Source organism: Epinephelus fuscoguttatus, linkage group LG3, assembly GCF_011397635.1.
Source record: "Epinephelus fuscoguttatus linkage group LG3, E.fuscoguttatus.final_Chr_v1".
NCBI classification, from domain to species: domain Eukaryota; kingdom Metazoa; phylum Chordata; class Actinopteri; order Perciformes; family Serranidae; genus Epinephelus; species Epinephelus fuscoguttatus.
The window spans coordinates 32757925-32785594 of record NC_064754.1 but is presented as its reverse complement, the minus strand read 5'-3'; the positions used below and the strand labels follow the sequence as shown (position 1 = coordinate 32785594).

Below are 27670 nucleotides of genomic sequence, written 5' to 3'. Positions count from 1 at the left end.
GCTTATTTTGGGAGAGGGTTAGCTGAGGTACGTGATATGAACTCTGCCTAGGCCCACCCAGAACTTGACGAGAGGCCATTATGACACAAATCTGGTGGTTTTCCCCTTCCCCTTGGGGTAAGACAGAAAGTGGGAGAGAGTCAGAGAGAAGAAAATAATACCTCTACTTATAACCTTTCAAAACTTAAATATAGGAAGGAATGTGACGCTTATTCCTCAAAAAACAACAACCTGCAAACGTATTACTCTCTGCAGTGATGAGTGTAGCAAGTGAGTTAACAGCAATTTACTGCATTATATATCTAAACTCACTGTTATTAAACTCTATTATTTATATGATCTATACTGTCCTACCTGTGAGTTTTTGAGTTTTTGAGTGTTGTATGTATAGACTGAGTAAGCTGCACATTAATCACTCTTTTTGGGACAAATAGTGTCTGGATCTAAATCTGAATTTCCCCTTTACACCCTTAAAACTACAGTATGTCTGCTCTTTTTCCACTCAAAATTAAACTCTTTTCTCTTCTGTAAACGATAAACAAACTCAAAAGCACCAATGTTCTGCTTTCTTACCTTTTTTAACTAATAAAGTAAGAATTGTAGCAACACTTCCTCTTCAAGAAAGTCACAGGAGTTTAGTATTTAGTACTGGTCAGTGTGTTCGTATCAAACGAGAGGGCAGCCATTAACCATGAACACATTAATCAGCAGAGGGTTGGCCCTTTTGCAGTCTGATTTAATTTAATCAACGTTCATTTGAAATTCAGATTGAAATATTTGTAAAAAGTAATGGTTCTTACATGTAATTTCAAGAGCTGTTATTGATAACCGAAATTCAGTTTCTAACTAATTATGTGCTCATTGTACCTACATCAGTTTCAAAAATGATACCAAGGCTATACCAAATAATTTAAAGCTTCAAAACTTTGTTCAGAGTGCTGATATTTGGATTGTAAACATTCAAATGCTGTGCAGCTTTTTTCATGTCTATTGAATCTGTTTGAACCCAGTGTTTCTGCACAGTTGCAGATAAAGATTAAGCTACAGTAATTTTATTAGCATTATACTATTTGTGGAATATTTGTGGCTGCGTTGGATTGTTTCTGACTCATGTGATACAAACATTTTCAATGACCCCATAGTGTTTTTAAATCCAAAAGGCAAAATTTATTTGAAAAAGAGATAGATGTAATCATTTCCAAAATTCACAACATTTTTAAATCAAATTAAATATTTGGCTTCAGTCAATATTTGTTGGTGTTTTTAGTCCTTCAAAAACATTTTTTCTTTGTGGTCAAAAACTCATTGCTCTCCTGCTTGCTTTACAAAGGGAGCACACATCTGTATTAACGGAGCGGTCTAGCACCATGCATTAAATTTATTTATTAAAGACAATTGATGTATAAAAAAAGACTAATTCATATAAGCAGACAGATCACTTTAATCAAATATAAGATTATGTTTAATGATTTCTTACCTTTATTTAGGGTGATGACATCACAAGATAAACCTCAACAGAAGCTTTAAATCTAAAAAGAAAATGAATAATACCAAAATTAATATGTATGATGTCTTGGACTTCCTTCCTCGAGGTGAGGGACAAGCAAGGACAAAGGAGAAACAGTTCTTGTTTTGCTTGAAAATATCTTTATTTCAAACCAACATATGTGTTCTAGTATTTCTAGAATAAAAACATTAAGTGACCCAAGCTAAATCTGATTTGGCAGAACAACAACTGTACCTGATCTCTAAGAAATGGACAGAGTGATATAGAAAAATTCAAATGTTAACAGTAGCTCATATAGATTTATCCATCTGTCCCATCTCTCTTCTGTCTAGCCTATATGCCACTGCCTCCTATGCTATTACTGGATTTAAAATTGCCTTTAACACGTACATGCACACATGCACACACTCACCCTATGTGCTCTCCTCTCTGTTCTCCAGAGCCCCACGCTGGCTTTAAGATTGCTTTCAATATGTTTGATGCAGACGGCAACCAGATGGTGGACAAGAGGGAGTTCTTGGTGGTGAGTCTCTGATACTGACAGAAAATCCATGACTGAATTCATATGTTATTATTAACATCACCATCGCAAAAGTGCAAGGTTAGGATGCTGAAGATATTGACAATCAATGTGAAGTGATTATCAGTAAAACAGGGAGGGACAATACATGTTTTTATGTACCTTAAATCCCAGCTGCTGTAAGATGAAGCAGCTTTTTGCATTAGCAAAAGCATTAGCATTTAAAAGCTGACTTCCAGATCGCATTTACTAAAGACAGAATATGAAACATCTGAGTAGCCTCACTGTAATAGTATTTCTTTAGATTAAAAACCTATAAGGGCTACATGTGTCTCACTCTCCCTGTAGGATGGGACCAAGAGATTTTTAATAGAAAGCACTGCTGCAGGCAGGAAGTGATCGAAGTCCCTGCGGAGGCTTGTGGGAGTTGGATGGTGTATAAGTGGGAGGGGGCGGTAATGGTTGAAGATCCTGTGGGACTGGGCAGTTGTGGGACCTAAAAAAATATTCCCACAGTGAGGGTTTGGTGACAGGCTTGAATTTTTCTGCCCTCTGAAGTTCAGACTTTGCCTAAAAATGTCATCTGTGGTCAAATGATTAAGTTTAGTTAAAACCCCAAATGAACAACATCAGGCACTTTTATCATCTTCACTCTTGAAATATTCTTGGAGATAGCCCTTTGTAATTGATACTGCAGCGTTTGGTTTAGTGCTGTAGGCAACCATTTCCATTATCAATTTGAATTAATGATAAAAATGTATTAATGAAAATCAGTTTTGTGTGTAGACTGTAAAAGCTGCATTTGATGATGTTTTCAGCCCAGTACATTGAAAGCAAAATACAAAGCAATGACCACTTACTCTCCAAATTAAGATTTAATACTAATACAGCTGCAGTCTTCTGCCAGATGTGACCAAAAGTCCCATCAAAAGCCAAACTAGAAAACCAACACTCTCTTAATCATGTTGTCAGAAAGCCAATACTTGAATCACATCACAGACCAGCTTGAAAGAGTGCACGACTTTGTGAACTCAGTGAATGTTTGTACATATGAACATTTAAGCTTCAAACAGAGCTTTGAATCTGGCTTTGAATTGCGGACGAGATCCTCATTCTTTCTCTCATTACAGCTCCAGGAGATCTTCCGGAAGAAAAATGAGAAGAAAGGGAGAAGAGGAGATGCTGAGAAGTCAGCGCAGTTGGTAAGAAAGTTGGTAACGTAAGTCGAAGGTGTGTTAGCGCAACAGTAAAACAACATTATTATAAGTCCTTATGGACATGGACGTCAGTAATGTTGCTATCATCAGTGGGGTAAACTTGAAATACAAAGATCTAAACTGTCCTGGAGGTTCATTTAACAGTAAACAGTAAACATCACTGTGAAGTTACTTGCCTCTTAAAGTGGCATTTTAATACATCCATTGGTGTAGAATGGTGCAACACGTCTTAGTTACTGAAGGTGCAAAATGAATGCTGTGCCATGTGGATGTATTGAAAATGACACATCATCATCCAAGTTAATTGTCATCTGTATTTGAGCAAGTAAAGTAAGCTAAACCCTTCATGTAACCATGTTTCAGTGCATGCACCGTATGGGAACAGTTTTTGACGATGTGGTATCACTGTGTTCTTGTTAAATTGGATACACTCTCAAAAGAATTTGTCCCATTCAACACTTGTGTGATTTTTTTTGGAACAACACAGGTCACCTTGCTTTACTACACTGACTGCATTTGATGTTTATAGCTACAGGTTTAACTTAGCCTGCACATAGAATAAGAGCTGAATGATAAATTAGTCAGACTGGGTGAATAATGGCATTTTACAGATATATGGATGCTGGCATATACAGTATGTCGGCTAATAAAAATCAAGACAAGTCAGTTAAGATTTGTAGAGGTAATTTATGCATGTAAATGTAAGGGAGTCTTATCAAGAATGTTTGTTTGGGCTATCTGTTAATGTAAAAAATAGGAATATGGGCATATATAACTTTGAAACTACAAATACAATGTAGAAATTGCAGTTTTTTTTATTCGAAATCCAGTTTTTGATGGGCTAAATTTAGAATTTCTTTTCAAAAAGTTATTAATGAATAGTTTGTCTTTTAGATCTGTCCCAGTAAAGCTTTCAGCTCACAGGAAGTGCTATCAATAACATTTACAGTTATTTTTAATTAAATAAATAAATAAATAAATAAAGAAAAACCTGAAGAACAAAAATGTTGCACTTTGCAAACCATCTCCGTGAAGGACAGCGCACAGTGTTGTAATGTGACGTGTGTGTGTTGTTCTAAAACATAATCACAGATGTGTTGAAAACGACACATCCCTCTGCAGAGCGTATCCACAGCCTCTCTGCATGTACTAACATGTCTTTTACCTTCTCTCCTCTCTGACTGCATGCTCTGTCCTCCTCTTTTCTCTCCCTCGTGTCTCTCTCTGTGTGTCAGAGTATGCAGCTCTATGGATATCAGGTTGCCCCCATGAACAGCGTATGTATCCAAAACCGTAACCCCTTAGCCTGCTTTCTGCTCTTCTTTAGATGGTTAAAGAAACTGATGGATGGACAAACAGAGAGCTAGCTGTTTCTGTCTGCTGGTTATTACATGCTACATGGTTTCCTTTGAAAAAGAAGATTGTACATTTGACAGCTTTTTTAAGATAACAGAACCAAATTTGGGACTTAAATATGGTGGCTATAAAGGGATAAGCAGTCATGGTAGACAGATGTTTTATGAAGAATATTGCCGAATATCTAGAATCTCTTGTAAACTCTTTGTTGAATGTCATAATTTATTTATTTATTTTTTGTGGTAAAGAACATTTTTAACTTACTTTGCATCTCTCAAGATTAGGAAATATGATTAAAGGAGTAGTTCAACATTTTTCAAATACTCTTATTGCAAAGAGATAGGTCAGAAGATCAACACCACTCTCATATTTGCCTGTTAAATATGAAGCCAAAGCCAGCAGCTTGTTAGCTTAGCTTAGCACAAGGACAAGAAGCCTGGGAAACAGCTAACTTGGTTCCATTCAAAGTTGCTGAAATCAGCCTAGCAGCACCTTTAAAGCTGAGTAACACACTATCTTGCTTGTTAAATTTGTACAAAAACCAAAGTGCAAAGACGACAAGATGTGGTTTTATTGGGCGGGATGTGTGTTTGACAATATCTTGGGTGGGTGCATGACTTTCTGAAGTCTCTGCAGGTTTTTGGGACACCAAGACTCCAGGAAGTCACTGTACCTAGCACTAGGCTCGCTGTCTCGTCCTGCTTCCAGCCTTTATGCAAAGCTAATCGTCACCTGATTCTAGCTTACTGCACGGACATGAGAGCGGTATTAATTTTCTCATCTAACTCATCTAAGCGAAGAAGCATATTAGAGTATTTCTGAAAATGTTGCACTGTTCCTTCAGTTTCACTGTAACTTTTTGAATATTGCGATTCACATGAACATATATTGCTGCCTCTGTCAAATTACAGTGGTATGGTAGGCCATAGAAATTAAAGGGATGGAGCAATGGATGGAGGGAGGTATGGGGACAGGAATTATTAGGCATAGTAGGTTCATGTAATAGGCACATTTCATTGACAGTTTCTCCAATTGATGAAGCTTATAATCCAACATCAGTTCCACAACCTGCTGGGTATCTAGCTAATCAAGTATTTGCCTTATTCTGGGGACTCTTGTTGATTTGTTTGTCGTAAATGTCAATTACAAACCTTTACCCTGACCCAGTCCACCTGATCCTCTGTTGTCAGTAAAATGTACACAGTAGACTCCTTGAAAGGATGGATGGATGGAAAGAATAAGTGGGACAGAGAGAGAGACTTCTTTCAAGACAGGGTGTCCATCTGTCAGGTCAGCTGGGTGATTGATCGAGGGATGATGGCAGAGGTTGGGATGAATGGAGAGAGGGATGGCAGCAGAGGAGTAATAGATTTAAGGGGTCAGGAGAGATGAACTCTTACAAAATGAGAGTGATGTGATTTGGAATGACTTGAGGCACTTTAAAGCTCTAAACACAATCAGACACTGTCCAGTGTGGACTGTTTTAGGACACGTGCTGTGTGTGTGTTCTTGTTGGAGGTTTTGTTAACGAACAGAGAGATTTGTACGGAAGGAGGTCCAGGTGCACAGACAGAAAGTTGCTTCTATTGTGAGAATATTCACACTTACATAAAGAAAGCAAACAGGTGACATTTGTCTTCTGAGTGGTATGATATTAAACATTTAACATATTGCTTTTCAATGGAGAGAAAGATGTATACTTTAACATTAAGACTATCTCGTTAGATTTCTGTTAAAGTGGCAGTCTTGAAGATTTCATTGCTGGATGACTTGGCCACACCTGCAGTTACTGGTTGTAACAGCAAATGCAGTTTAATACTACAAGTGACAGAGTTAATAAAGAAGTCAAGCAATAATTGGCCTTCTCCCATCATTCCGTGAGCAACAGTGATCTGATGTTATGCTGCACACGGCCTGTTGCCTGCACATCTGCATCTAACAGCTCACTGTGGCTGCTCCTGACGGTTACATCGCTCCCTGCAATATGAAATGATAAAAATGCCTGTTGATTTGCTTTGTGGACGCATATTTGATTATCAATATCGGTGAATGCTCAGCTCACTGAAAAACACATTGCATTTCCTGTGACTACCTCAAAATAAAAGTCAACTTGTGTTTAAACAGTTAAATCATTTTGTTTTAAAGCTGCAGCAGTAGGAAATGTTTGGTTTGCATCAGCAGTAACTTAATACAGCATTTTTTCCTTGAATGTCACCCTGACAACCAGATCATGATACTGCAGATCCTGATTTTGATTTTGATTTATTAAAGGGTTGTGCCCCAGATGGAGCCCAGCCTATTTGGGCTTATAAGACATTAGACAACAACAATCAGGGCAGGCAAATGACCAGTCATAGCATACAGTTCCACAACTTCAGCAAGAAAACATGTAAAAGCATTACATTTACTAAAAGGTCTTAGATACAAGATACAATATTCTCTGTCTTAGTTTCCATGCATTTTCTTTAAATCTGGCTAAGGCAGAAAACCTCCTCATAAAAGAGACAGCACAACATATTACCTTCAGGTAGCCCAAACAACTCGGGGTTCCTCAACTGAATTTTTTCAAACAAATGATTCCTCAAGAAACAGCACATGGGGCAATGAAACACAAAATAAAATTGTGCAAATATGTAAATATTGCAATACTATCATCATTGGGCCTTGGGCTCAATTACCATGTTGTGTTACCTTATTCTGCAATAGATAGTGACTTAGCAGACATTTATTCAAATGAAAATGTTCGAGATTAAAAATTTAAAGAAAAACTTCATGATTAATTCACTTATTGATGCCATACTTAGCAGTAGAAACTAAAATCAATATAATAATAATGGAATTTGGACACTGAAATACTCAATTGTCTTACGTTGTACAAAAAATGTTCTTTATTTGCTCCTCATTTGCCCTTAAGATACATTGATAACCACTGTAGCAGTTTTCCCACCCTGGCTGGTAATGAATGCTTACTAATAGAGATAGAATACAGTGCAGCAAAACTGCCAGGAGGATGTGTACTGTCCAGTAACTGTAGGCTACCAGCCAGTCTCAATTCTTTATTTCTCTCGGTGTCTCTCTCTTTCACATGTGCGCGCACACACACACACACACACACATACAGACACTCCTCGTCCTGTCAGTGTTGTGATGGATAGCTGCATTGTCACTGTGAAGTTAAGAGCGGTGCAGGGTCATGTTAAAATGACCACTGCTGCATTCTCCCAGGGGAGACAGACAAGGTGGGTGGTCAGAAGCTCAGCACTGTGGTTGTCTTTTATAAAGCTCTCAACAGAAGCAGCTGGTTTTGTCTGGGAATATGGCAATATGTTCAGCTGGTTCACTATCAGGGATTACATAGGAAGACTTGCTTTTTGGTGGAAAAAATGTGTTTTTGCTTGGGAGGTTAATTGTGTATGCAAGATTTTTATTCTTTTTTTAATTTTCTGATTGTGTTTGTTTCAGTACATAGGCAAAGTAACAAATGGTAGCTTTAGTAATTTTGATATGAAGGTCATACAGCAGATTGCTCATACATAACCCTTTTTGTTTTTGTTAACCAAGAGTGTTTGTCTAAATCTGACCCTTCCTCCCTTCATTCCCATTTGTTTGACACTAATAGGTTTTTATAGTTGGTGCTTATTACAGTTGATGGGGTGAATTTAGTTAAATCAGACATTACAAATGGGTATTACTCTTGTAACCTGAACATGAATTCTGAACATTTAAATTTTCTAGTTGTATCATCCATTTCTTCTGAATAAAAAAGTATTGCATCAGTGTATGGTTGGCAAATAGTTGAATGTCTATAGTTTGTTTTATGCCGTTTAATGAGGTTTTCCATATTAGACAATTCAGTGAGCATCAGATGCCAGGTCAGAATTATCTTGATTAAGTATTTACTGTTTATTAATGTTGTATATTATGTTGTTAATATGTAGTATATATACTGTAGATGTAATGGGTTTTAAAAATCAACCTCATGAATCTGTTAGTACATTTTGAGATCTCATAGAGTGAATATAAGTAGCTTAAGTTTCCTTCCTGAAGTGGTTGAGTTGTAGGTGAACTGACCCTGGCCCTGCTTGACCGCTCCTACAGGTGCTAAAAAAAGACAGTCAGGAGTTTGTGGCGCGGAGTTACTGGGACGTTCTGAGGCGAGGCGCCAGTCAAGTCCTCTTTTCTGACCTTGCGGAGGTACACAGACCCAACTGTCCTCTGTCCCTACATCCCTCCATTCTCCATCCCTCACTCTTCCTCTTCAGTTCCCTGTAGTGGAGGCCGATCCTCCAACTAGCTCCATAGATCTAAAATAATACCACCAAGCTTGGCCAGAATAAGACCGGAAATATTAACCTTCAGCTTAAAAGTTTTGAAGGTCTTAATCTTTGACTTTTGGAGCAGTCATGCCTAACAACTCAACATTAATGTGGAAAATGTTAAAATTTTGTTATTGATTTTTTCATGGCTAAAAGAGAAAGAGCCAAAATATTTGTCAAAATAGACTTGTTTCAAAAAGTCATTTTCTGTCTAGCATTTTTATTCTGGTTTTGCTTGATATTGATAATTTACTTGTCATCTTTCTTTCTTCCATTCTTACCTCAACATTATTGTTTATATGACAAATAGTTTGCTTCATTGTTTTACAGGCCTAAGTAGGGTACAGAAACTACTCATTTCTCCATTCCCTTTCCCTGTGTGAAATGATTTCTGTTTGGATGACTTCTAAAAGACTTCCTCGTACTAAGCACAATATGTTCATCAAATTGATCTCTTTACAAACTGAGAGGAAGTTGTTGAATAACTCAAGGCTCCTTCAAACGTTTGAAGTGTCTTCCCCATTTCATTGTGTCACTCATGTATTCCTGATGAACAAATATGACAAGAACTTTTTCATATTTGTTCTTATTGATTATAATTTGTAAAGAATTGTATCTTTTGCACTGGTGTGACAATATAGATCTAGTATTGGAGGTTAGATGATAGATATTGTAACATCCAAATTCTGATAACCTGTTCTCTTTCCCACCTGCCTTCTGTCATTTGGTCTCTTCGTTATGCTTTTGTATGTGTATCTGTGCCTTGTTATCTGTGCTGTGTTGTGGCTAGTGTCGTAGCTTTGGTGCCAATCACTCTCCATTTACACCACAACATGTTTAATGACAGTGGTAACTGGATAAGAAGGCTGATTGCAGAGCACATACAAAAACCCTGATCATCCCAGCACTACACTTATACTGAATATGATTTATGAGTTATTTTGAGTACCGTAGTCTATCTTTGGCTAGCAGGCTATTGATAGTAACTCTCAAAAGCTTCTACTTTCAAGGCTAGACATCTTTAATGTTATTTATCAAACATTTTGGACAGAATTAATAGAAGGCTAATCCAGCAAAAAATGCTGAGATATTTCACTAAAAATCAAAGAATTGTCAACCTCTTGGTGGCAGTAGGGGAAAAATCAGGGATCACAAGAATTCATCCTCTGGAAAATGTGAATATCTGTACAAAATTTCATCACAATCCATCTTGTAGAGATATTTTAGTCGGTACCACAGTGGTGATCCAACCAATCAAGAGACATTGTCGTCTCTAGAGCCACGGTGCTAGTGTGGCTAAAAATCTGTTGAACACAAACAAACAGGACAAAAATAAAAGCCTTTTTTGCATGGGTAAAAATGTAGTGTACTTGCAGAATCTTACATTTTGGCAGTTTGTGCATGACCTTCTCAAATTGTCTTTCCGATATATCCAACAAAAGGTGAAGCTGTTGGTAATGATTAATAACAGCTAACAGTGCTAGCAAGCTAAGTGACTAATGACAGGCTGCGTGCTGTGGTGGCAGCGGAAGCTGAGGTGGAGATAATGACAGTGGAGGGTAATGGGACTGACCTTGTATTTACACCGAGCAGCCTTTCATCTGCCGGGATGTCAGACGGACAGAACAGACGAATCAGACAGGGGGTTGGATGGAGGGGGAGGAAAATAAAAGGGAGACAAACAAGGAGATTAAAAGTGTAAGGGTTTAAAACATTAAAAACATCACCCAAAAAGTGAGACATGGGGACACAAATACAAGAAAAAGGGATTATTTAAAAAGAAAGGAAACACAGGAATTGCAACAAATCTTAAAGAACGCCAGATCAGATAAGCAGAAAACCTGAGGGTGAAGAAAAAAGGGGAAGAGATAAAATCAGGGAAACAACAAACAGGTGAGAGAGGTCCAAAGAGGATGACACAGGTCAGCAGAGAGAACAAATGTTGAAGAACAAAGTGGGTGGGGAGAGAAGAGGTTCGGGAAACACATTTAGGGGGAAAGAGAGATGCAGGTTGTATTTAGAGAAAGATGTGTTTACTCAACAGATTAGTCACCATTATACCTCTTTGCTTTTGTCTGGAGAAGGAGGGACTGACTGACAGGCTGAGAAGAAGGGAGGGAGGGAAGGGAAGAGCGAATCACCTCTGTGTTTGTCAGGTGAAGGAGGTACTGACGGGCAGCACGGGGAGAAAGGAAATCAGAGCAGGGGCAGGATACAAGGGAAAGACGTGATAGGAGAGGGAAGGAAAAAGAAAGAGAGAAAAGGTAGAAGATAAAATAGGAGGTGGGGTTGCAGGTAAAAGAAAAACAGGTCGGTGGGAAGAAAGGTAGAGTTTGCTGTTTTTTTTACCCTGGAAGGTGGGACTGACTGACAGTCTGACTGACTTGGCTTAAGACTGACAATGAGCTCTTCCTCCAAGGTATTACTCATAGATAAGGAGGGTGAGGAAGACCGTTTAGTGTTTACATCACTAATTACTGTTTTTACCTCCAGCTTCATGATCAAAGTCTGTTGATGCTCACACACACACACACACACACACACACAGACGGACAAATAGACACATGCATACACCAGGTGTTGACTCGTGCCTTGTGGGCGTGGTAACCATTACGTCTTCACGAGGATGATGAGCTCACACCGGTGCTGCCACACTTCCAGGAATGATAAGCTTGTTGTGATCAGTTTGGCATTACGTCTTACTCAAGTTTAGACCGAAGCCTATTCTTCAAAGGGGTCTGTGTTATTGTCAACATGTCCTGTTGAATCTTCTGTTACATTGACTTTAAATTTGACAAAAGGGAGACAAAAAATCTATGCAGTGCCTAAATTTTTTGGGGAGCATTTTGCCTTTATTTGACTGTAGGAATCGGGGAGGAGTATGACATGAAACCAAGGTCCCGAGGCCAGAACTGAAACCTTGGACTTTGCGGTTAAGTGGCATGCACTGTAACCCCTCAGCTACCAATGTGCTCCCATTGACAAAAACTCTTTCCACTACAGCACAAAGTTTTTTGGTCACTAATTGATCATTTTCATCCACCCTATCTCTGAGGGCACTACTGTAGAAATGATTATGTGTGCAACTTCGAGTGAGATAGCAGAAGTAGCATTAAGCTAGTTAGTCCCATAGACTGTCTGTGGTTAGTCCCAGTGGCTACTCTTGCTGGCTAATCGCCCACGGTGGTTCTTTTCAAAGTAATTTGCTTTCAGTTTAGCAAAAACTAATCTGTTTTTTCAACAAATATTTAACTAATGTTAACTTAGCATTCTCTAAAATGTCTTTGTGGAGCTCTGGTACCTGTTGCACTGTTCGTGTCTGTAACGACTCACAACCAGTCTAAGCTAAATTTTTGTCTTCAGCAACTGCGTGTTGAACACATAACCAGAACAAAAAGGGATTGTTCCTGTTGCTAAAGGTACCATTGATATGAGATGTGTTAGTATCTCTTAATAACTCATCATAAATCATCTTTGGAAGGAGCAGATGTTTACCTTAAGCTAGCTTGGGCCATGTTAAAGTTAACAATAGTTTAACAGAGCAAGGCAAGCTAATTGCTAGCATGCTCAGTTGGGGGGAGGGGTAGAACAGTTCATAGCATAGCATATAGATAGAGATGACCACGTCTGGTTCTGTATTTGATTTAAGTGATTTTACATCCAAATATCAATAACCTCTGTTGTTAGTTTGCTCAGCTTAACTGCAATCAAACACCACCACTGATGTACCTTCCACTCAGTGCCAAATTTGCACCTTACTTAATGTTTTTTTTTTTTTTAACCACATGAAGCCATGTAAACTAAAGTCACTTGACCAACTGGATTAACACTTCAAAGTTTAAACTAGTTGGGGACAACTGATAAGTCGCTGCAACAGTGATTAGACAATGATCTGTTTCATTATGAATTCCTTAATCACGTGTAGATTCACAAAATATGAGCAAAATGATCGACATTAGCCCACCTGTCTCTTGTGTCAGTGTTCCTATGACTGGCAGGGCAACACAAACAATTTGAGATTGTGTAAAGAATAGGAGAGATATGGTGAAGGCAGGGCAGAGAGGCAGAGACACACCACCTGGATGCTGTCTAGATGTATGAACCGCTCATGTGTCATAAAGACACCAGTAATGCGTCAGTTATAAGATAAAAGAGTGAATGTATTTTTGTCCTGTTTGTCCGTTATCATAAGTGAGACACAGAAAACAAGACACTGACATGATAAGTCTGTAATCGTTTCAGTTTGTCTGTGTTTAGACGAAGGAAGTTTTCCTAATCAAAGACTCAAAGAGCAGACTACAATGTGAATCAGAAACAGACTGATTGTCGGGAGTCACACTAATGCCGGTGGTCCTGAAACAGGGTTTACTTTTAATGTTTGTTTCCCAGAAGACATTTTTATTCAGTGAGTTACCAATCTGTATCCATTACAGTGGGATCTACTACAAGACGGTTTGTTTGAAATTGGATTAGGGCCTTAATCTGCTACATCTCACTGGAGAGAATATTACTAATGTGCAGTGATGGCCGCGAGTTCCCAAAACTGAGAACCACAATAAGATTTGGTTAACTGCTTTGAATGCTGTTGTAACAGGCGTCTGCCAGTGGAGTTTTCAGTGTACTATCGCAGTGGTTCCCGCAGTGGTTTCCTCTCCATCATTACCCCCTGCAGCTCAGTTACAGTCATTCACCAATGATAGAATGAATATACATTTTATGTCACAACAGACAACACATCTACATCTATCAAGGGTGTGAATCTGTGTAGTTTGCCTTTTGTAAACCTGTGCCATCTTGTTTGACATTTTCTTCTTATCCCACTTCGGATTTTAGGATTTTACCCTCGAGGTATAGAACCATGAATAGCATCCTGGAAGTGATGATGATAATTATGCTGATGACGGAAATGGCATAAAAGCTCTTCCTCTTTAGAAGGACATGAGATTCCACCTGATCTTATGTCTGCATACAAACCTCAGCATGGCCGTGGATTGGACAGAGGGGTTGGCTGGGTGGGGCATGGCAGGGAGAGAGAGACACAGATGGGCGTTTGACATCCTCTCTTTCTGCACCGGCGCTGGCTGAGTCTTTTCTGGAGCTGCTCCAAAGCACAGTCACCTTTTTCTGAGGTACATGTTAGGGAGCGTCAACATAGGCAAACAGTGAGATACATACATACTTAGGCACTGTTTTCTCAAAGGCTCATGAAATGTACTCATGCCACCTTGTGTTTGTGAGGGATTTAGAAAATGCTAAGTAACAGATTAATGGATGAGCAAACACAACGAACATCCCAAAGCCTGTTGGATGGGTTCAACTGAGTAGGGTCATTCAGTAAACACACACTTGCAAACTAGGAGGGAAGACATAAGGGCTAAGATTGAAGAAAATGTAAATAGAGTAAAGATATAAAAAAGAAATAGACAATGCAAAGTTGCCAATAGGACACTATGGTTCTCGCCCATTGATGGAAAAAGGTGGAATCGACTCACACTCTGCATTTGTGCTTATGTGGGTTTCGTCCTGTGCTGCTGTTGTTTGTGATTCGAGGTTCTGTTCAGGTGTGTCGATGTGGCATTTGCAGAGACGTGCATGAGATGTGGTGGCTTCAATGTGTCTGTGTCCGTTTGGCAGCTTAGTGTTATGTCTTTGTCCGTCTTGCCCTCAGTTGTTCTTCCACATGTCTCCTCTCTTTCTCTCACCTCTCCTGTTTCTCTCTGTCGACTCTGACTTTTTCCTCCTTCTTTCTACTACATTCTCTCTGACCTCCATCTCCACCCGTCCAGCCCCGGTTCAAGGAACATTTGCATGACTCTGTTTGTCATTATGTCTCTGTGTTATTTTGTACTCTGCTACCTGAGCGCTTCTTGTGTCTTTACCAGGCCAGTCGTGGTTTGTGTTTCATGCTGCTACAGCAACACTCCTCGCCAGTCTAGGCAGCACAGAGGAAAATAGCTCCACAGCTCTCATTTTATTTCCTTGTTTTGCTTTCAAATACTAGTGATGAGGATGATATTGATTGTCAGACGGAAGATGATGGAAACCCTTCTGTCCGTTTTACCTCTTTACCTCATGTTACCTGTCCATTTTCTTCTGCATATACGTTAACGTACTGAAAGCTTTGACAGTGAAATGTTTCCACCAAGTTACTGAACCTTGTTTTTTGATCTAACTTGTCCCATTTAGGAGGTTTAATTTAAACATTATTGCTGCCTAGACTGGTATGTCTGATGTCATGATGGCCGCTGACTGTTCGTCTGAGCTGATCCGTTTGATTGACAGTCTGTTGTTGCTCATCCGGTGCACGTACTGCACACGTGCAGCAGAAACCTGCTTCCTGCTAGCCTAGCACTACGGTTGCCATGTTGAATTGATGATGGACTCATCCTGCCCACTGCTTCCCCTCCAATCACAGTGCTCACTGTTTATTGATCAGTCACTCATTGATCCTCTTTGTTGCTGTTCCCTCTCTGATGGTTCTCAGCGAGCAGATGAGAGTATCACGATTGACACCACCCTTCTGGTCCATTTCTTTGGGAAGAAAGGGAAGGCAGAGCTTACATTTGAGGATTTCTACAGGTACCGGAAAATATACAGTGGATTGCATAAAATGTGTAACCACTGATTATGAAAAAGGATCATCTTCTTCTTTCCCTTCCTTGCTGTTTTTCAGGTTTATGGATAACCTTCAAACAGAGGTGTTGGAAATTGAGTTTCTGACCTACTCTAAAGGGATGACCACCATCAGTGAGGAAGACTTTGCCAAAATCCTGCTTCGCTTCACCAATGTGGAGAACATCACTGCCTATCTGGAGAATGTCCGCCAGTGTATACCTGACGAGAAGGTACCATATATACACACGCTCTGATCCAAGCTAATTTGAGTTCACATTGACTCCTGATATGTGGATTAGCAATGTAATTTCTTTGTGTTTCTACTTGTTCAGATATGTTCGCTTCAGACATCTATCCTTATCTGACAACAAAAAAACATGACGTGAGATTAGAAACAGAAGTTGCAGTCCTGCCATCGGGTCATGGTCTATATAGAGTGTAAGATTTAATAGCAGACTACCTTTACCGTAGCTGTAAAGCTGTCATTATTAACATGATTATGTATGCCGTAGTTATAAAAATGTTGATGATAACAATGATTGCCATCCACTGTGTTTCGACAGCCATTTTACTAGATACCTGTATTGCCTTTTGGGAATTAATGGCTCCCATAAGGATGTCAAGATGATAATCAGTGTACAATAAAAATTATTCTCTTTTTATGCCTCCATGTCAGCGACACCCTTGTCTCAAGTTTTGGAGTTGTCCATCCGTCCGTCCCATTCTTATATCTCAGGGATAACTAGCACATTTCTTCAAATTTTGCTCAAATGTCAATTTCATATATCTAATGAGATGATATGAAACATGATGATATGAAGTGATAAGGTGATGAGATTTTATATCCAGGTCAAAAGTCAGCTCTGCTGGGACATTACAATGTTCTACAAAAACACTTTTCTGGCCATTACTCAGCGTCATAACTCACCAACAGTAGAGGAGACATGTGGTCAGATACTGAATTGGTGACACTAATCTTGGGAGTCCACCTCGAAACTGTGCTGATTTTATTGATCCTCTGTGCTGCTGTGTTGAAGATGTGTGTTAAACATCCATGTTTCACCAAAAAAATACACCTAACTTTAATATCACTTCTATTAAACTCTTCACTATATATGGGTCTGGATAGATATGGATGTAAACTGCAATGTGACAGGTCGGCAGAGACATACAACAGCGAGGTGGTAATTCTAGTTTCTTTAGGTAACACCAGATACCTTCCCTAATCCTGTTTAATTTCCTCTTCCTCTTTTATGAGTGCTCCTGCCTTCCAGCCATCTAGAGCGTCCGTAATTTCCCACCACTGTCTATGCCTGAGGCTGTTGTGGCTCTCCACACTTCAGCGCTCTATTGCATCACTTGACCACACACGCAAACACACACTTGACTGCACTTCCAGCTACATGTGACTATCTATCTATCTATCTATCTATCTATCTATCTATCTATCTATCTATCTATCTATCTATCTATCTATCTATCTATCTATCAGCTTATAGTTACTTATGCAACCCATCTCTATTTCTGTCCTTCTTTCCTTTTCATGCTGTGGAAGAAGCAGGAGGTTGGTCTCTGCTTCGTACAATACAAAGCCTGCAGCTACAATCTGTCAGTCTATCCTGCTATCTACTTACTTCTTTGTTTCTCCACATAAGGAACAACACACGGCTACCTTGTTCTTTTTCTAGTTATCTGTGTATGCAGACTGCATTTCCTTATTTATTTATTTATTTATTTTCAATTTATAGATTTTTTTTATGTTTTTTTTAGCTGTCTAGCCATCATAAGTTTGATCTTGATTCACAGCAAAGAGCATGGGGTGGTTACAGCTACTTCTTGAATGGCTTCAGCATTATTAATGTATGCAGCAACTTTCTGGTTATGATACACTGCAAGAAGGTTTGAAATGGTCCATGTTGTGCACAAACAGTCCTGTTATTAATGACCTTTTATGTCATTAATAGGACTATTTTATAGAATATTTCAGTTATTAGTTGATAGTTATGAGTTTGTTTATTTTATTTATTTATTTATTTTTAGTTAATATTTCAGGCGACAGAGTGGATGTGCCTTATTGAATGCTGTATGCACGTTTTTCAGGGTCCCTTTGATGGCAGTCAACTGAAACACTCATCACTCTCATTTTCAAGCTGCTTTTTCTCCAGAGAACAACATTTTCATCAATATTTCATCAGCACTTCTCTCTTGATTACATTTCTGGGATGGTTCACATTTTTTTCTGATATTTCAGGGAATCACCTTTGACGAGTTCAGGTCATTCTTCCAGTTTCTCAACAACCTTGAGGACTTTGCCATCGCCATGCAAATGTACAACTTTGCTTCTCGCTCCATTGGACAAGGTAGGAAGGGGACAGTGGGAACTGGAGCTTGGAGGCACTGAGGGACTCTGCTTACACACACACAGATGGTGTGTTTTGCCCTCTAGCTTGGTGTACAGCAAGTGGCCTAAACAATCAGTATTGCTTTTAACTCTCTCTCCCACCAGATGAGTTTGCAAGAGCTGTGTATGTGGCCACTGGGCTGAAGCTGACACGTCACCTTGTGCACACCATCTTCAAGATCTTTGATGTGGACCACGACGACCAGCTCTCCTACAAGGAGTTCATTGGAATAATGAAGGACCGATTGCACAGGGGAGCTAGGGTGAGGAACTGTGTGTGAAAGAAACAGACAGATTGTTGCTAGTTGAGAAAAAAACACTCCTAGGCTTTAAACCATTTAACTTTAAATGATAGATCTGTGGTTGAAATAACAGAACGCCTCTTGAAAAAGACTAAGAGGAGACAAATTCACCACCAGCCACAGCAAGGACAGGATTTCATTGATCCCGTTGGAGAAATTTACCTCCCTTCACATAGAAGTTAGAGATCAAGTTCTGCTATAGAAGTTATACATGAAGCTTAGTAGAATTTACCAAACTAACATAGAGTGTAATAAGTCAACAAGCGGAAACATGCAGCCATTACATAGAAATCTTCAATTTTCTGCATTAAGGTCATGTATTAAAAAGGTTTTAAGTTGTTATTCTGATAAAGATGATCCAGTGATATCAACTGTCACGTCATGGTGAAATTCACAGTTAAAGGAATCCAAAGCATAAACAAAAAACATACAATTTCCATGTCAAGCATGAAAAGCCTACAATACTCTTGCACATGCAATAAGCACTACTATTACAGCTGAACTTGAGTGGCATATTTTACTCTGAGGACTTGGTAGAACTTGTTTGGAACAGAAGAGATGAAAATTGAAACACAGAAGCTCTTCATTTACAATGTTTTTTTTAATCAATCACAAATTAATCTTTTTCTCCTAAAACATCTAGCCTTCCTTTTACCTGTGCTGAACTGTCTGGTTGTAGATTTACAAGTTTTGAAAAAAAAAATTTTTTGACAACAGTAGTAAATAATCTGAACTGGGAAAACTACCAGCATGAGTGCAGCAATTTCCTTTTTTATTTTTATTTTTTGGCACAAGGTGTTTCCATTGAAGAACAGCCTGTATAAAAATTAGATCACCTGCTGTTTAAAAGGTTTCCATTCATTGTAAAGGGCTTTTAAAACAACACAAGCTATTATCACTCTGCTGCCACTGCAGACAAACTCAGGCAATTACAGAATTACAGGAAGTGAGTAATGTGGCCAAAATGGAGTCACAAGAAAAAGGACTCAGGCTATATTTACAGTGGCATCTGCAAAGACTACAATGAATGGAGAATAATTTTTACAATAAATTTAGATTATGAGCATTTGTTGTACATAAGCTGATAAAAGCCTTTAAGTAAATTTCAGATAAACAGAGAAGCAAAGACATCTAAATATTGACATGGTTGTGCTTTTTTCAGGGGCTTTATGCTTGGTCCTGTAGGGTGTCAGCTTTTAGGAAGAAGCTGGTAACAACATGTATTATTTGAAGTGATGAAAAACTCTTAACTGAACTGGAAATCACCTGAAGAGACTTTGTGTTGTTCACAAGGAGGGATACTGCCCTCTAGTGGTGTGTAGTGATACCATAGATACACATCATTCACTTGATTTACCACTGAAGTGAATCACATGAGATGCCAGGCTGTTGCAAGCTTACAGTTTGCCTGATGTGCCACAAACATCACTAACACTGCACAGCAGCGAACCTGACAGTTCTGTTTGTGAGCTTTTTGGCCTGTTTGGATGTTGTCTTTGCTTCACAGTCTTGGCTTATTAACAAGTGTTCTCTCTTTCTCTCTTTGCTTTGCATCCCCAATCTCCTCTCTTTCTGCCACACTCATCTCAACACTCATAATTCCAACCTCTCCTGTGTTACAACCTGTGTTCCCTACCGCCTCTCCCTGTGTTTATCCTTCTTCTTTCTCTCTTTTCTGTCCTCTGCCATGATGTCCATCCACTGATCCCCTCAGGGCTATAAATCTGTGGAGCGTGCCACCTCTTTTAAATCCTGCCTGAAGAGGGAACTGGCAAGCAGATAAGTACCACTGACAACAGAAAGTTGGATTATTTACATGATGTTCATTGTTTTAATCAGTTTAATTATATTTTTATATTTGAGTTGCAGTTTTGAAAAAGCATATTAGTCACATATTGCGAAGTAATAACAGCATTAGCCACAAAAAAACCTCCTTTGACTTTTAATCATTTGACCTGGAATATGACTTCAGACTTCACTAACATCTCTCACTCACACGTTCTACCTTAATCTTGACTCAGTGCCTGGTCCTATTGCAAAGCATTAACACCATGGGAAACTTGAATTAAGGAGACAACCACTTTGTTACAGTTACATGGCCTGTTACATGTTTAATGACTCTCTCACTTTGATGGTAAAGTCTCTCTCCTTAAGAAATACATACTATGTCTAGATTTATTTATCACATTGTACAGTCACAGTTAGCTTTAGTTGTACTTGTACCTGTTAACTGACACATTTTCAAGGTCCCTGCACAGGGTGCCACTATGTATACAGAGTTGCAACACTGGCCTCCTTATTGTCTTTATTGCAGAATGTAGAATATGTGGACAGCTCAAAATGATGTGCAAAGTAATTTTGTAGCTTCTGAAAATATTCACGTCAACGCTTTCATCATAAAACAGATGAAATAAAGGAAAAGCACCCCTGAGTAGTTATCTCCTTGTCACTAGAATATTTTGTTGTCACTATAGCTTCAGTATAACTCAGCTCTGACTTCTGGCCTCCAGCATGACCGTGCCTCGCTTTGCTCTTTGTGTACCAGGTGAAGGGCCGACACCACACCTCCTTCTCTGGCTGTGTTCGCTCTGAGGCCAGGAGACAGGTGCACCAGCTCTGGAGGAGGTACACAGAGAAGCCATAGAAGAGGAGGGACAAAGAAAAAAGATGAAAGAAGACATCTGATAATGGAATAAATCCAATTCGGTGGCCTGAGTTTACAACATTGTGGTTTCAAGGGCAGACCTCGAATGGGCCTTCAAAGCTGATAATAACTATGAGCATGCCCGCACACAGCTGACTGATGATGATAACAAGCAACATCACTCCTGTTTTCCCAGTCTTGATCTAATGCCAAGTATGAATTAAAGTGTATAAAATACAGAATTAGACTAGAATATGACTGTACTCTCTGAGCATGGCAACAACGCTCAGAAAAACTGCAACTAATGATTATCTATATTGTGGATCAGTCTTTCTTTTTTCTTGTTTTCTTTTTCCAACATTGTTTTAATTAGCTTACTTATTCTGACCATCATAAAACTGCAAAGTATTGATTTTATAACAATATTAAATGGACATAACTAAGCAAGTTTAGAGCCTTTTTGAGGTTCTGCCAATCAAATGATTTTTTCACTTATGTGTGATGTTTTCAATTACTTCTCAAAACTATAATATATGCCTTTTAGGTATGAATAATTATTTGAACTGCTGCACTACAAACTGTAACAACTGAAGGAGCACAACAGTAACAAAAACCTGTTTGATAATGGTTATGTTATCCTTATACAATGAATAACAGCAGACAACTGAGGTATTATGAATACGTACTGTCTTGTGTTTTAATTCATCTATCTTTTTTTAACTTAAATTTTGTGTGATCTCATGTAGCCAGTTTAATTGTTGCTTTTTATTGCACTGAGAGTGTATATAAACACTATTGCTACTTGTAGGATGCTATATTATCCTGATATTACTACACTTGGGGAGTCTTTTACCTGGATGTGGCAGCATAGAACATCAAAGACAAGGAAAGAGATTATTTTGTGATACTGTAACTGTATTGTGATTTCAATATTTGACATGAATGAATCCTTAATGTCTTGACCCGATTTGTATCTTAGTTGCATGTATGACAATATATATATGTGTAGACATAGATATCCACATAGGTGCCTTCTCTCCATTCCCTTTTAATCCATGAAAAAAGGTCACATAGCTAACCAGACTTTTTCTGCATATAATTTAGCACTGTGTAGATTCTAACAGCAACAAAACTGCAAAACATGTGGGATGACTACATTGTATGCACTATTTGTGATTCATTGCCCAGTCTTAAATGTTGTAATATATTATAAACCAATGAATTTAATTTTTGAAGTCTTGGTGTGCAATATGGAATATATTTTGAATATATTGAAATGAAGGAAGAAGTTTAGATGTGTGAGGAATTGTGGGTTGTATTCTAAAAATGTAAATTATTCTCATAATGTTTGCAATAATTAATGTATGTCACGTCAGTATATCTCATCGAGCAGTTTGCATGCATGAATAAACTGTTTTAAGAAAACACGCGATACCTGTGTCATTCACTGAGCATGCGCAACGACAGCCGTTACACAACCAGTTTTTAATTGACGAAGACCAACAAATTCGGATAACGGCACACCTGGATTTAATGTTTTTTGTGTTCATTCAGAGCTATAACTCGGCTGCTGCAGTCCCAGGAATACTAAGAACATGGTAAGCTGGTTGTCACAGTGTCGTAACTAATGGGACATTAAGAAAAAGTGAGTAGACACTTCAGGAGGTGATGGGGTAGTTCACGTAACGTTAGCCTAACTAGGGTGAAAATGCCAACCTAACGCTAACTAACACTAGTAGTCAGTCTATTATGCGAGCTACGGACATTAAGGGGATATTATCAGTTTTCTCCAGTTACGTTATTTCTATTTTATTCACAATAATGTGTTTTTCGAACTTCTGAAGCTAAAAACGTAATTAATCTTACCTGGCCTCGTCAGTTAACGTGAGACTTTACACGGTAATTACGGTAAGGTAAGATAAACGGCTGTTAGTGCCAAAATTAATAACGTTAATGTTTTCTAGGAAGTTACAAAATCTTAGCGTTTGCTGTAATGGGTGTATGGTTGTGTTACGTTGTCCTTAATATTAATACAACTCCGTATCCGTGTTGGCGATAATTTATTTTCCAATTTTCAACAGTTTTCGTTGATGAACTTTTGAGCTAGTGAAATGCTGCCCTCGTGAGTCGAAGGAAACCAGCTGCTGTTTAAACGGTAAAACTGAAAACAGGAGTGTTGTTACGGTAAAATAAAAACATAAATAAAATAAAAAAAAATAATCGTTAACCATCGCAAACGACTCATTGTACTGCGTGTGTGTTGTCAATGTTTATAAGTTAAGTTTTTAAGTTGACGCCTCTGGAAACCACCGAGGTGGATGTTGTGTTTGAGATGTAAGCGGAACTGTATTTCCTGGTCTTTAGTTTCTGTCAGGAACATTTTAAACGACGCACCGTTCAGCCTGTATCTCGTGTAAACGGTGTAAAATCAGGTTTAAATTACTTTTACTACTTGAATCGTAGTCTGTTGTTCTGTTGCTAATTGTCTAAATATTCCGGTCCGTTATAAGGGCTTTGCCTTGTACAGTTCTTAAAATATATCAAGAAATACAGAAAAAATAGTGCCGGTGACTCACTTCGCAAGGCATTGTGGGTTTTTAAAATTGTATCTTTACATTAAATCAACAGCTTTAACAGTAGTTTAGAATAAAGTGGTGTTGTCATGGTATAAGGTTACATGTTATTTATAATCAGTACCTGGGGTGTGTGATCATGGGTGACGATAAAAAGAGGAACCAAGAGTTAGAATGATTGCCCTGCGAATCACTCCCTGACTTTTTTGTTGTAAGAGTTAAGACTATACTTTCAGGGATCATTTCTATAGTTCTTAACTTGAGAAATGTGTTTCTAAAGTGATTGGTCTCGCTAGCCACGATGATGAGTCGTGATATTCCTTTCTGAGCGGGAAGCGGGCAGAGAGTAATGATTCAGTTCATACGCTTTCTGTCATTGATGACCGTTCTTTGCTTCCTCGTGGAGCATTGAGGAAAGGAATATGGTCAGAGTGGTAGCTCTTACTGTCTAAAATAAGCAACAATTGTTGTGTATGTTAATTGTTATGTTTTGGTCTGACTTTTGTTTTGCTGCAGCACATCTATTATTCCTTATTATTGTTTCATATGTGTACAGTAGAGGTTAGAGATTTGTATTATTATTCTTATTATTTTTAATCTTAAATACCAGTACTTTAGTTCAGACGTGTTGCATTCAGTGTGGATGGAGTTGTGCAGTGTGTGACAATAAAATAGTAAGTTGTCTGTAAAGCTATGGTATTAAATACTTTTGCAAACACAACAGATGCGTGTTTTAGTTTAGGCCCAGGGTCTGGTGTGGGCTCATGCCTTAAAACGTCACAGTCAAGATTTGCATTCCATGTGAGTCACAATGTGATATTCATTAAATTAGCCTGTGTCTTAAGGCCCGTCAGTTACAAAATTTGCTGTACAAGAAAGTATTGGCTAAAGTACATCTGTCAAGTGTATATTTTAGTCTTCACAAGAACCAGTCTCTGTGCCCCCCAGCAGCCAAACATTGCCTACATTAATGCAACCTTCATTGTAAAAAAAAAAAAAAGAAAAAAGAAAAGAAAAGAAAAAATCAGACTGAAACAGTTATTAGGACTAATTAGTGTCTGAACACAAGCCTCCTAGGGCAGATTCAGTCTTCTCAAAAACAATCTGTCTAGTGATGATTAAAACCAGATCAGTTAAAACAAATTAGGACAATCATTCGCTAACATTTTACTGTCCTGAATGTAAACTAAGGCTTGAACACAACTAGTCTGACTTATTCCAGACAGTGGGAGATATTACCCCTTTGTCTTTGTCTTTTTTTTCTTATTTTCTGACTTATTTACTTACAATAAGACTTTTTGTAGACACATTTTCTCAGTGTCAGTACTGCGTCCCATCTGTGTGCTGTCTGTGTCACAGCTGTGCTTGTTACAGTCTTACAGTGATTGGCTGTGTTGTGCTGTGTCATTTTCAAAAACACAAATGACTGAATGAGACGCAGCAAATGAATTTTTTTTTTTATAAACAGAGAGGAACCCTCAGTAAGAATGATTGTCCTGTGAATGAGCTGCACTTTCACCCTCAGTCAAACTAAGACTATACTTTCAGGGATCATTTCTATAGTTTCTGACTTGAGAAATGTGTTTCTAAAGTGTCTGGTCTCGCTAACCACGATGATGAGTTGTGATATTCCCTTCAGAGCATGAAGCTGACAGAGAATAATGATTCAGGTCATATGTTCTCTGTCATTGATGATTGTTCTTTGCTTCTCTGTGGAGCATTGATGAAGGGAATATGATCAGAGTGGCAGCTGCACAAGCAAAAGTAACAACTGTAATTATTAGTTAAGTTAAGAGCTGCTTGCAATTAATGCAGCTGAAGATTTTTGTTTTTAAAAACTAATATAGTTTATTTTGTAGACACGGTATAAAATGCCAGTTTGATGGTTGACTATAGTTCAACATAAGATAGGTAAATGACCATCAGTCAACAGGAAAAAATGGCAGTTTTGACATGAATCATTTGTTCTCATTCATTCTTTGTTTCCACCTTCTGAAATGGTTGGATTTTTGATTTTGAAAGTAGTAGTTAGCTGCAGACCTGCTAAAGTAACTTGGGGGATTTCCAGTCTTCTGCAAATCTCAGAGATGAGTGTGATGCAGACAGAGAATAATGATTCAGTTCATCTGTTTTGTCATTGATGATCATTCATTGGGCATATTTTTGGATATAAATGCAGCCTGTGATCTTTAAACAGTATCACTTTACTTTTCTTACTGTCTGGCTTTTATACAAACATGTTCTTTATCTCAGTGCTGCCTTTGTCTCCAGTCAGTCTCTGTGTATTACAGCTGAACTGTCAGAGTCATGCACTGATTGGCTGTGCTGTTGTATTTACATAAACATGTATGATTAGACGAGACACAACTGGACAAGTTTATTGAAACCCTGAGTGAGAATCACTTTGATATTCCCTTCTGAGCATGAAGCTACAGAGAATAATGATTCAGGTCATATGTTCTCTGTCATTGATGATTGTTCTTTGCTTCTCTGTGGAGCATTGATGAAGGGGATATGATCAGAGTGGTAGCAGCACAAGTGTTTAAGTTAACACAAGCATTTTAATAAAACTTTTTTTTTTGTTCAAGTAGACATTCATAATACTGTAGAATTAGATTGATTTTTTTTCTTTCTTTCAGTTTAAGTCTGTTTTAGTACATTTTTTTTATCACTAGACCTCAAGTTCTCCAGAGCTAATTATAGAAAGTGTTTGACTCACGAGAAAACTTTGTGTTCAAGAAGACTCACATGTACATTTCATTGTGTTTTCCGGACACTGTCTCACTATAATAATTGCCCGATCGTTGTTTAAAGATAAAATCATTAGTGATGTTACGCTTGAGTCAGTTCGCTCAACACAGTGTCTATCTTTTGAAGCGGAAGTGTTCCGAGACAGTGTTTCGATCTCTGATTCGGCACGTCCACAGTCACGTGACTACTGTGAGCGAGGCCTCGTTACGTATCATCACGTGTTGCGCTGCTTCGCGGGAAATTTGAAGGGGTCGGGCATTTCAATATGTCAAGGCTTTAAAAGGAGTCTGATTCACTGCTCAAACTGTTTTTTTTTGAGAGGAGAAGTTCAACATTATTGCTATATTTATTATTTGGAAAGAAGCTAAGGAGAGTATTATTGTAGTTAGAATTAGGTTTAGATAGATTTAGCAGGATATCCGCAGATCTTTGAAAAGTCTTAAAAAGCCTTAAATTCATGTATCTAAAATTAAGGCCTAAAAATGTCTTAAATTCATTAGAAATGTCTTAAATTGGTCTTAAATTCATTACTCAAAGGTCTTAAAATTGTTGCGGCAGGAATATTTAATCTGACTTTCTTTCTTTTTTTTTTTTTTTCTTGCGGCACTTTTCTGTGAGTGTCCATGTGCCGTCCAATAACGGCGCGCGCTGGCGGTAGCACATACACAATGAATGGGTTCGCTGGCGGAGGTCTGTGCTTTGCGCGTTCTGTGTAAAAAGGGCTTAACGGCGCACGCTGGCCACCTGGCACACAATATGTTGCTGTAGTGGTTTGTTTTCCAGACGTGAGTATCTTTGAGCAGTGAAAGTTATTATTTATGTCTTTTTACTTCTCGGCAGTGATTTGTTTTCCACAGAGCTCTACGAGCAAGCATTTTACTTGCATTTGCGACTAAAAATAGTTTTGTGCCAGCAAAATAAATCATTCAGCACGCTGTGCGAGTCCAGATTTCAACCAGCAGCAGAAACGAAAGGCGAATCCTGCTGGTTGTGGGTTGAACAGAGGTCACAGACAGGAATACGGCGGTCAAATAGCCTACGACGGCTCCGTGGCGCAAAATAACGGCTTATCAGTGACAGAGAAGTCCGACTCCAGGTCCAGTAACCTAATTTCCTCTTTCGTTGGCGTCATGACTGCCCAGTAGTACCTGGACAGCCGAGCTGTGGCGGCACACAGGTATGTGGCGTGTCAGAGGAGAAACGAGCCGTTCACATTTCTCTCTTTGTGTCAGTAACGGCCCACAAACCTCACCGCACTTTAGAGACTGTTCTTTACTTATGGAGGGACTGTCAGGGGAGGAGGGTGGCTAGTTGATTTTTATTTTATTTATTTATTTTATTTTGATCCCCCCTATGTTAATCACTTATTGATGCTGTTTTTGAAGTATGAATAAGTCAATAAGTAATTTATTCCATTGAACTATCATTGATGTATTATAGAAAAGTGATTTATCTTTTTATAAATGAC

General features: G+C 38.6%; 1 protein-coding gene, 2 non-coding genes and 1 pseudogene across 6 annotated transcripts in view; all 4 read left to right on the top strand.

Moving 5' to 3' along the window:
* micu3a (mitochondrial calcium uptake family, member 3a) overlaps positions 1-22303 on the top strand; it is a 35035-nt gene extending 12732 nt beyond the window's left edge. Inside the window, exons 6-15 of one of the 4 annotated variants that reach the window (XM_049571857.1) lie at positions 1948-2030; positions 3158-3229; positions 4480-4521; positions 8699-8794; positions 15401-15495; positions 15590-15761; positions 17783-17891; positions 18038-18195; positions 19949-20013; positions 20777-22303. In XM_049571857.1, the coding sequence (XP_049427814.1) occupies positions 1948-2030; positions 3158-3229; positions 4480-4521; positions 8699-8794; positions 15401-15495; positions 15590-15761; positions 17783-17891; positions 18038-18195; positions 19949-20013; positions 20777-20783 (899 nt within the window). In that variant the 3' untranslated portion in view covers positions 20784-22303. The remainder of the gene's footprint in view (positions 1-1947; positions 2031-3157; positions 3230-4479; positions 4522-8698; positions 8795-15400; positions 15496-15589; positions 15762-17782; positions 17892-18037; positions 18196-19948; positions 20014-20776) is intronic. The other 3 variants (XM_049571856.1, XM_049571859.1, XM_049571860.1) reach the window with 3 other exon arrangements.
* A 1368-nt stretch (positions 22304-23671) lies between these two features.
* Positions 23672-23887, top strand: LOC125886663 (small nucleolar RNA U3). The gene has a single exon (XR_007449076.1). It is a non-coding gene; the product is annotated as a small nucleolar RNA U3 (small nucleolar RNA).
* A 1096-nt stretch (positions 23888-24983) lies between these two features.
* Positions 24984-25199, top strand: LOC125886657 (small nucleolar RNA U3). The gene has a single exon (XR_007449070.1). It is a non-coding gene; the product is annotated as a small nucleolar RNA U3 (small nucleolar RNA).
* A 580-nt stretch (positions 25200-25779) lies between these two features.
* Positions 25780-25979, top strand: LOC125886668 (small nucleolar RNA U3; annotated as a pseudogene).
* Positions 25980-27670: the final 1691 nt, after the last annotated feature.